Raw genomic sequence first — 10604 nt, forward strand, 5'->3', positions numbered from 1 at the left:
GTGCTTGCTCCAAGTGCTGTTCAACATGGAGGAGTACTGATTCATCAGCTGAGGGAGGGCGGCAGGTGGTAATCAGCAGGAGGTTTCCTTGCCCATGTTTGACCTGATGCCATGTGACTTCATGGGGTCTGGAATTAAAGAAAATCATTCAATTGGACCCAATGGACGATGGACCCAAGTCCTCCAGAAGCTGGACTGAGATTGTATGAGTCCTACATAATAAGATTAGGCAATCAGACAGGAAATTGACCGCTTATCAGTTTGATCCATTTTTGAATTCAGAGGTTACTGGTGAAAGTTCAACATCTAACTTGCAGCACCAGTCAATTGTCTAGAGAATCTAAGGGACATTATGCACTTATTGATGCTGTTAAAAAGTCATTTGCTTTAACTTCTCTAGCGCTTAAAAGAATGACCGTAGTTACTACTGAATTTCAATCTCACATAGGTCAGGCAAAAATCCAATTTCCATATCCCAGGAATAGGTAAAAACCTTTTTAGTTTGGTTTTCAAATTTGAATATTGATTCTATCCAAATTTTAAATTTGCCTTCAGCTTTACCAACTTTTCCTGGAGAGTCATAACTGCATGTTTCCTTTTTGCATAAAATTAAGACAATTTTTGTGATTAAAAAATAGCTAAAATAGCACATTTACCATCTCAGCTTTCTTATAAACAATAATGTTCACCACCATAAAACCTGTTCCTCAAACCAAAGGCATTATCTATAACCATGGTGTAGTTATACCACTTGAATAGTTTATTTAGAACACAATGATGTTTTTCACTAAAATTATTTGAAATCGTAAAGTGCAGCCTAATGATTAGCCTTTTATCCCCAAATTTAAAGCACAGCTCTTGCTTATTCAGCAAGTGAGACAAATCCAGCGAGTGATATTTCTCTAAATATTTATATAATGTAGTAAATTCTAGCATTAAAATAATTGTAAAAGCTAAATTTTTTAAAAATCAATGTATTGAATCATGAGATAAACTAACAACTAGGAGAACGCCCTATTAACGGCAGTTCGAATTTTTTATTTGTATTTTTAAGACCACAATTACCGTACTTTTTCCAATTTAATCCCTAAAAATGCTATTTTGAAGCCAGACAGCATAGAAACAAATTTTTGATAAAGCAAATGAATACTCAATAAAAGGAAAATTATGTTGGCATCCGGTTCTTTGATTTGTCATTTAATTTTTTTAGGCTTCTTTCATGATTATCTGATCCAACTGGAAAAGGCTGGGAGCCACAAAAGAAATGCTCAAGAGCTACATTAAGCTCCAAAACCAAGAGTTACCAACCCGTGACCTGGACGGATTGGTACTGGTTTAATTGGCAGTTGTACTGGCCAGTGATTGACTTAGTAGCAGCTGACTAAATATTGTCCAGCCTAAAAAGGTTGGAGAAAATTAACTGATCCTTTAAGATAAACCTATAGTCAACCACATAGGTGTTTGCAGAAATGCAGGCAATTTAACAGAGGTCCGCACTTCAGCTATGACTAACTGCAGAGGCATCCCAAAACTGATCTCACCTGCGCATTAAACTCAGTGAAATTTAGCTGCCCATAGGATGTTATATTAGAAATACTAGGAATGTAGTACACACACCCCTGAATTTCAGGGCCAGCAAGAACTAAGAATCATGTATATGGTCTCCTCTACATTGGGGAGACCAGCAAAGCAGTCACCCAGTCTGCATTTGAACACCTCTGCTCAGTCCAAAAGCAGGACCCCGAGCTTCCAGTTGCTGGCCATTTCAACACACCCCACTGCTCTCATGCTCACATCTCTGTCCTGGGATTGCTGCAGTGTTCCAGCGAACATCAATGCAAGCTCGAGGAACAGCATCTCATTTACCGATTAGGCACGCTATAGCCTGCCGGATTGAACATGGAGTTCAATAATTTCAGAGCATGACGGGGCCCCCCCATTTTACTTTTATTTTTTGTTATTTTTTTTTATATTTGTGTTTATTTTACTTTGGTTTGTTCAGTTTGTTTCTACTGTGCCTACCCACTGTTTTTTTTCATGTTTGTGCTTGTGGCTGTTCAGGTTTCAGTCCATTAACACCCTATCTGTACTAATGCTTTGTCTTTCAGCACACTATTATAAACATATTATTTGCCTTTGCTCCATGACCTACTAGTCAGCTATTCTGTGACCTTGTCCTATCAACACCTTCTCTTTTGTTAATGCTTGCCCCACCCCTGCTTTACTTGCTTAAAATCTTTTACATTTCTTATATCTACCAGTTCTGAAGAAGGGTCACTGACCTGAAACATAGACTCTGCTTCTCTCTCCACAGATGCTGCTCGACCTGCTGAGCTTTTCCAGCACTTTCTGTTTTTATTTCAGATTTCCAGCATCCGCAGTATTTTGCTTTTACATAAGAATCATGTATGTTAGCCAAAGGTGAACTGAGCTTTATATTGCAAATACAAGCAAGAAAAGTGGAGTTTATTTGGCCAGCACAAGCCAAAAGACTTGCAGGTTGGTAGGTAAATTGGCCATTATAAATTGTCACTAGTATAGGTAGGTGGTAGGGAAATATAGGGACAGGTGGGGATGTTTGGTAGGAATATGAGATTAGTGTAGGATTAGTATAAATGGGTGGTTGATGGTCGGCACAGACTCGGTGGGCCGAAGGGCCTGTTTCAGTGCTGTATCTCTAATCTAATCTAATCTAATCATCCTGAGGATAGCCAAGCATCCAAGCAAGAGGTCTGTAGACAAATGCATCTAGCAGAAGAAATAAAACAAAGGGTGCGAACACAAGTTCAATTTAAAAGGATAAGATGTAGTAACCAATATAAATACCCGGCTAGAAGCTGGGTATGTCTGCATGCTACATATTCCAGGTTATCGGATCGTTAGAAAAGGACAGGAAAATTGGAAAAGGACAGGAAGTAGTAATTTTGATGAGATATGCAATGGAAGTACTACCAGTAAAACATACAGTAGAGGGTGAAAGACTCTGATGGGAGACCTCTGAACAGTAGTAGAAACATCAAATGGTTAAGAACATCTTGCTAATAGTGACAACAATACAATTGAGTTTTAGTTTAGTTTAGAGATACAGCACTGAAATAGGCCCTTCGGCCCACCGAGTCTGTGCCGACCATCAACCACCCATTTATACCAATCCTACACTAATCCCATATTCCTACCACATCCCCACCTGTCCCTATATTTCCCTACCACCTACCTATACTAGGGGCAATTTATAATGGCCAATTTACCTACCAACCTGCAAGTCTTTTGGCTTGTGGGAGGAAACCGGAGCACCTGGAAAAAACCCACGCAGACAAAGGGAGAACTTGCAAACTCCACACAGGCAGTACCCAGAATTGAACCCGGGTCGCTGGAGCTGTGAGGCTGCTGTGCTAACCACTGCGCCGCCCATTGAGAGAGAGAAGGGAAAGTCATAAACCAATATTTTAAATTAGGAAGGTCTTTTTCCACATAAAAAGGATAGCAGAAATCTGGCAAACCCTTCCCCAAAAAGGCTGTGGATGACAGGCTAATTGAAACTTAAGACAGAGACTGATGGATTTTTGATAGATAGGATATCAAGAGATATAGATAAAGGGTAGCTAAATGGGGGCCAAGGCATCAGTGGAACAGGATTGAGGGATCGACAGCCTTCTCCTGTTTCTAGCCTTCTGAAACTTGTATAGGTTGGATCAAAATAGTAATCAAGTTCTTTATTTTCCCCCTCCCTACTTTGTTCATCTTGAGAGGCACTGATTCACAGTATGGGCAGCCCAACACAGTAACCAAAGAAAGAGAAAATTTTGTTGAACAGCTCTTCAGAGGGCTCAGTGAGTAAATACACCACATACTCAGAACCTGAACCACAAGATCAAGAGACACACACATGCACGAGTACTTCCAGTTACATCATGACAATAGCCCTTAATGATTCAGCGAGTATCTGAAGCACCCAGATTAGGATGGTTGAGGTTGAACAGCAGCTTATGTTAAGTAAACCGATCTCAATTAATATAATGGCAAGAGCAGTAGCAAAAAAAACCAGAAAATGCTGGAAACACTCAGTGGGTCTGGCAGCATCTGTGGAGAGAGAAAGAGCGTTAACGTTTCAAGTTATGACCCTTCATCAGAACTGGCAAGTTAGAAATGTGATAGGTTTGAGGCATGTGAAGGGGGCGGGGGGTGGTTGGAGAGGAGAAGAAAAACAAGAAAAAGTTCTGTGATAGGGTGGAGAGCAGAAGAGATTAAATGACAAAAGGTTTCATAGCACAAAGCCAAGTGAAGAAACAAAAGGCATGCATGGATGAGGTACAAATGGCCGAATACAGCTGTCCAAACACAAAGAAAACAAAACATGGCTGCGTGGGGGTGAACAAGCCAGTTAAAAAAAAATGGAGGCAGAGGTTATGATCTAAAATTATTGAACTCTATGTTGAGTCCCAAAGGCTGTAAAGTTCCCAACTGAAAGAAGAGGTGCTGTTCCTCAAGCTTATGTTGAGCTTTACTGGAACACTGTAGCAGACCAAGCATTTCAATTCCCCACCTTGCTCCCATTCTGACCTTTCCGTCTGTTATCGATCAGTGTTCCAATGAAGCTCAATGCAAGCTTGAGGACCAGACTGCGCTGCGATGTCCAAATGGTCAACTAGCTTTCTGACGAGTCACCATCTGTTAGAAATATCACTGGGTCAAGGTACCAGACAGAACAGCACATCAGTTGGAGTCAGTGCTTTTGAAAAAAAAAGTAGAGAAAGGCTGGAGAGGAAGCAGAAATATATAAATTTATTCAAGCAAAAAAATTCTTACAAGAATTGTTCCGGGTATCACGTAGGTTTTTTTTCTGGATTCACGCCATCAAATTTGGACGGTTTAGTGCCACAACAGACAATATTCGGCAGGATTATATGCGGTTAGATCACAATGCACTTTGTGAATCAAGAATGCATCTCAAATTGTATGTTAAAGATGACAGAAGACTTCAAAATACTCCACTGATTCAGTTCTATTTGCCATGTAACAGACAGCTTTGGGTTTTGTTTCTCTTTATGGAGCTAAAAGTGCTAGTGGCTCATGACTCATTCTTGAGAGCAGCAGGATTTTGGGCTAAAAACAAATCATGTAAATTGAATACTTGGCATTTGAAGATTTTCAAGTTATAACAAATTGTTTCCGGAGAGGTGAGAAGACTGGCAGACAATTGAAAACATAATAAACTGGTTACTTGCAATAATCTCAAGGTCCGTAAAACAGATATGCAGATTTTTGTTTAGAGACAGATACCATAAATCGTCATATATAAGGTAACCTACATACAAGGTGACTTTACCCATCACATCCAAAAGTAAAATCCATTACTTACTAAGATGATGAGGGTCAACATTACAAACCTCCTATCCACCAGAATTCTCAACTTCCTGTCAACTGGCACCATATATTTTCTCTCCATTTTTGCTTGTTTCAACTACTGCATTAATGTTCACCATTGCTTCTTTCCTCCAGCACAAATATCTAAATAACAATGCTCCCTCCCAACTGTAATCCTGTCTCTTACAACTAATTTCATTCTTGTTTCTTTACACCAATTCTTTTGGTTTGTCTTCAATTTTAAGCCTGCAGTAGATGCTTAGACTATCAGCTCAGGAAGAAACATTAGCATTCATAATTACTGCACAGGAGAACCAGAGCAATAGTGAACAGGCATGGTGCTGCAGCTGGGCCAACTGCTTGAGGAAATTGCTTCACCTGGGGGAATGGAGGAGGAAAATGAAACCTATAGCAGTCAACAAGGACCCCATAGCCACCCCTGAATCTTGAACACAACTATATATTCCCCTGAGACATTAAGTTTTCCTTGCTGATGGAATTAGCTGGGAACCCACTTATCTTTATTATGTATCTGATAAATATCAGCATTCACTAATCCTGCACTGCTCCTAAACAGAAAGATGACCTTCCACTCAGCATCACTGCAGAATTACAACCAGCAAGTACTATGCCAAATACTTGCTTCCTCTACAAGGGGGGCATGGGTGAAATTTGCCTTAACTAGTTTTAGGGAAAAAACGAGAGAAAAAAAAAAAAACTTACTCATGTCTACATTTTTAATATAAATACCTAATGACTTTTACAGCACAGCTTTCAGAAGCCATATAAAAGAAACAGTTGTGGCACTTTACCTATGGTGTCACTATGACTAGTAAAGGGACGACGTGCAAAGGTTTGGCTTGGGGTGCCTATATTTTACTGAACAATGAGATTTAAAAACTGCCTACTAAATTTGTTGCCAAATGTGCAAATATATAAACCTTGAAAAGTCATGTCTGTAATAGATAATATAAAAATATAGCTGACAGAATGATCAGCAATTGATAATTATAAAACGAGATTTTTGTGCTTTAACTGTAGTGAAATCTTGCGTAATGTCCGAGTAGTCAAATGCTCACAATTTGTAAGAACGGAATTCCATCTTCTTCCCAACCTCAGTCATTGGGATATAGAAACAGGAGTAGTCCATTTAGCCCTCAACTTTGTTCCAGCATTCACTGAGATCATGGCTGATCTGTGACCTAACTCCGTATACCCACCTTCGCACCATATCTCTTAAGGCCTCAGGTTAACAAAGATTTATCAACCTCAGTTTTAAATTCAAAAATTAATCTAGCATTAATTGCTGTCTGCGGTAGAGTGCCAAACCTCTACCACTGTGTGCGCGTGTGGAAGTGATTCCTAATACCACTTCTGAAAAGGTCCAGCTCCAATTTTAGACTATGCCCCAGTCCTAGACTCTCCAACTAGTGGAAATACTTTCTATTTGCCCCATCTGTTCCCCTTAATATCTTAAACTTCGATCAACTCCCCCCTTAACCTTCTAAATTCCAGGGAATAAAACCCTAGTTTGTGTAATCTCACCCTTGGAGTCCAGATATTATTCCAGTAAATCTATGCTGCACTCCCTCAAAGGCCAATTTGTCCTTCCCAAGGCATCAAATTGCTCACAGTACTCCAGGCAAGGTTTAACCAGAACTTTGCACAGCTGAAGCAAGACTTCCCCCCCTCTTGTTTTCCAGTCCTCTGGATATAAAGGCCAGAATTCCATTAGCCTTTTTTTGATATTCTCTGCACCTGCTCATGACATTTTAATGATCCATGTATATGTATCCAAAAGTCCCTTGGGACGCCCACTGTTTCTAGCTTTTCACCTTTTAAAAAACACCTTGTTCTATCCTTTTTTAGATCCAAAGTGAATAACCTCACATTTGCCAACATTTAAATCCATTTGCCATGACTGCTAGATGAGGAGGCAGGTAGGTGAGAAGGCAAGAGGCTGGTGCATGTCTTCTGGATTACAACTAATAGGAGAGAGCTACAAATCCTCTGCTCTCCCTTCTCTCATTGAATCAAATAATATCCCCTCATTGTCTAACTATTTGCACATTATACAAATTGCACCCCCCCCCCCCATGCCACCTCTGAACATAGTAAATCAAACTGAACAATATAACTACAACAATTTATTTGCATAGCACCTTTAACGTAATAAAGCATCCCAAGGCGCTTCACAGGAGCAATGTAAAACAAATTATGACACTGAGCCACATAAGGAGATATTAGGTCAGATAACCAAAAGCTTGGTCAAAAAGGTAGGTTTTAAGAAGTGTCTTAAAGGGGCAAAGCGAGGTTGTGTAGGGAGGGAGTTCCAGAGTTTCGGGCCTTGGCAACTGAAAGCACAATGACCAATGGCATAGCGATTAAAATTAGGGATGCTTAAGAGGCCAGAATTACAGCAGCACAGATATCTCAGAGGGCTGTAGGGCTGGAAAAGATTAGAGATAGGGAGAGGCAAAGCCAAGGAGAGATTTAAAAACAAGGATAAGAAATTTAAACCGAAGACGTTGCTTGATTGGGAGCCAATGCAGGTCAGCGAGCACAGGGGTGATAGGTGAACAGGAGTTGATATATGTTAGGACACGGGCAGCAGCGTTTTGGATGACCTCAAGTATACAGTTGGTAGATTGTGGGAGACCAGACAGGAGTGCATTGGAATAGTCAAGCCTAGAGGTAGTAAAGGATTGGATGAGGGTTTCAGCAGATGAACTGAGGCAGGGGTGAAGTGAGGCGATGTTACAGAGGTGGAAATAGGTAGCCTTAGTGGTGATGTAAATGTATGGTTGGCAACTCATCTCAGGGTAAAATATGATACCCAGATTGCAAACAGTCTAGTTTAATCTCAGACTATTGGCAGGGAGAGACATGGGGTAGAAAGCTAGGCAAAGGAGTTTGGAGCAGGGACTGAAAACAATCCTTCAGTCTTACCAGTATTTAATTGGAGCAAATTTCTGTTCATCCAGTCGTCTGATAATTTAGCAGCAGCACATAAGTCGAGAGACAGTGGTGAGGTAGAGCTGGATATCATCAGCGTATATGTGAAAACTAACATTGCCGGATGATGTCGTTGAGGGGCAGCATGTAGGTGAGCAAAAGAAGTGAGCCAAAGATAGAGCCTTGGGACACACCAGAAGTAATGTGAGGCAGCAAGAAGAGAAGCCATTGCAAGTAATATTCTGGTTATGATTAGAAAAGAATGGAACCAGGCGAGAGCAGTCCCACCCAGCTGGACGACAGTGGAGAGGTGTTGCAGAAGGATGGTGTGGTCAACCACGTCAAAGGCTGCAGGCATGTCGAGCAGGACAAGGAGAGATAGTTTGCTATCCTCAGGTCATATAGGATGTCATTTGTGACTTTGAGAAGAGTCGGTACAGTACTGTGGCAGGGTGGAACCCTGATTGGAGGGATTCAGACATGTTCAGGAAAAGATAGGTACAGATCTGGGAGATGGCAATGTGTTCAAGGACTTGAAAGAAAAGGAAAGGTTGGAGAAAGGGCAGTAGTTTGCAAGGACTATGGGTTCAAGCATTGTTTTTTTTTTGTGGAGATGGGTATGATGGCAGATTAGCCATGGAGACCAGGAGGGGAAGTTGGGTGGTCAGTAGTTGATTGGGAATAGGGTTGAGGGAGCAGGAGGTAGGTCTCGTGGACAAGATGAGCTTGGAGGAGACGTGTGAAGGGGATGAGAGAGAGAGAGAGAGAGAGAGAAAAAAAAGAGAAAAATCAAATATGTACAGCTTAGACTCAAAACCATCATAATAGAGCTAGGTCAAATAAACTATTCTAACCATCCACATTAAATACTGATGGAAATAACAGGACTGCCAGTGGAACCTCAAATTAAACATAGGTTAATTTGCAGTTTATGGAAACCATGTTTGAAGTTTCACTCCTTCAGGGGCAGTTTACACGCTAACACTGCAAATTAAGAGTAAACAAAATGTAGTTTTGTCACTGAACCTTACTTTAAAACGAGAAACACTTCACCCTCACCCCCATCCTGAGCTATTATACCAAATGGGTTATGGATGAAGTGCAAGGAAAAGAAACCAAAGATTCAACTCAAATTATGAGAATTCTTTGAAAGAGACACGCAGCATTGCTACCACAGGTATTTCATTTTAAAATGAAGTTTATTTTTCCTCCCAACGTTGAAGTGTCATGGAAGAGTTAGCCAGTCCACAGCTCACCGCCCTCACTCAGCCTCTGGCAGCCCGGGCTGAGTGCTCGCCCCCGCGGGAGAGCCGCCAGGAGAGAGCCGCGGACTGGCGCGGCCTACTCTCCCAGAGCTGCAATCTCGCGGAGGAGAAGACAGTGCATCAACCCCCTCCCCTTCAAACAAAGAGTTATAATTTCAAAAATTAAAAGCTAATCCTCGCGGGTGGCCGAAGGGGCGCGGGGTAAAACAGTTGGCAACGCAGCCCGTACGGATATGTAAATATAGCATAAACGGACTTCTGCTCAGAGAGGGACAGCACCTTTTATACAGAAAAATAAATAACACTTTGTAACGGGGGGGGGAAAATAAAAACAACACTAAATAAAGTCGCAAATAAAATAAAACAATAAATTAAGCTCCAAAACACTAAACATGTCGCTCAATAAACTCACCTCCACATAACCTATTAAATAAATAAATAACGTCCAGCGTTACCTACCCGCCAGCAAACAGATGTATCAAAGGGTCTCTCTGATTCATTGTGAATCATTATTACCCTGAGCGGGGCCGAATGCGGTTTCTCCTCCTCCGCCTGCTGCTTCTCCCGCTGATGTACCTACCTACTCTCTCTCACTCAGCCTGACGCGCTCGCTAGCCGCCACTGAAGGGGAGGGAGGGAGGGTCTGATTATTATTACTAATCTACAGCACAAGTTATATCTCAATACGCTCTCCTTTACAATTTTACTGGCTGCCTTTTTACCCAATAACACTGGGAGACACACACATAGTACAGTCACGCTCCTTCTATTTCTCCAGCATTCACTCTCCACATGATCAGTATCAATGAACATGTCCCAGGACTTGGCAGCGCATCTGAAAGTAGGAGTGTTATTTGGATTGCTGTCCCGAGTAGAAAGGGCCACGTTTGGTTTTTTTTTATAAAAAAAGAAAAGTTCGTGTAATAGGAAACTCTTGATCTGAAACTAAAAGCAAAATACTGCGGATGCTGGAAATCTGAAATAAAAACAAGAAATGCTGGAACCACTCAGCAGGTCTGG

General features: G+C 41.2%; 1 protein-coding gene across 1 annotated transcript in view; it reads right to left on the bottom strand.

Annotated features, from left to right (window-relative positions):
* slc25a36a (solute carrier family 25 member 36a) overlaps window positions 1–10248 on the bottom strand; it is a 65021-nt gene extending 54773 nt beyond the window's left edge. Inside the window, exon 1 of the mRNA XM_068042115.1 lies at window positions 10044–10248. Coding sequence (XP_067898216.1) covers window positions 10044–10084 — 41 coding nt within the window. The 5' untranslated portion in view covers window positions 10085–10248. The remainder of the gene's footprint in view (window positions 1–10043) is intronic.
* Window positions 10249–10604: the final 356 nt, after the last annotated feature.

This window comes from Heterodontus francisci, chromosome 11 (assembly GCF_036365525.1).
Source record: "Heterodontus francisci isolate sHetFra1 chromosome 11, sHetFra1.hap1, whole genome shotgun sequence".
NCBI lineage: Eukaryota > Metazoa > Chordata > Chondrichthyes > Heterodontiformes > Heterodontidae > Heterodontus > Heterodontus francisci.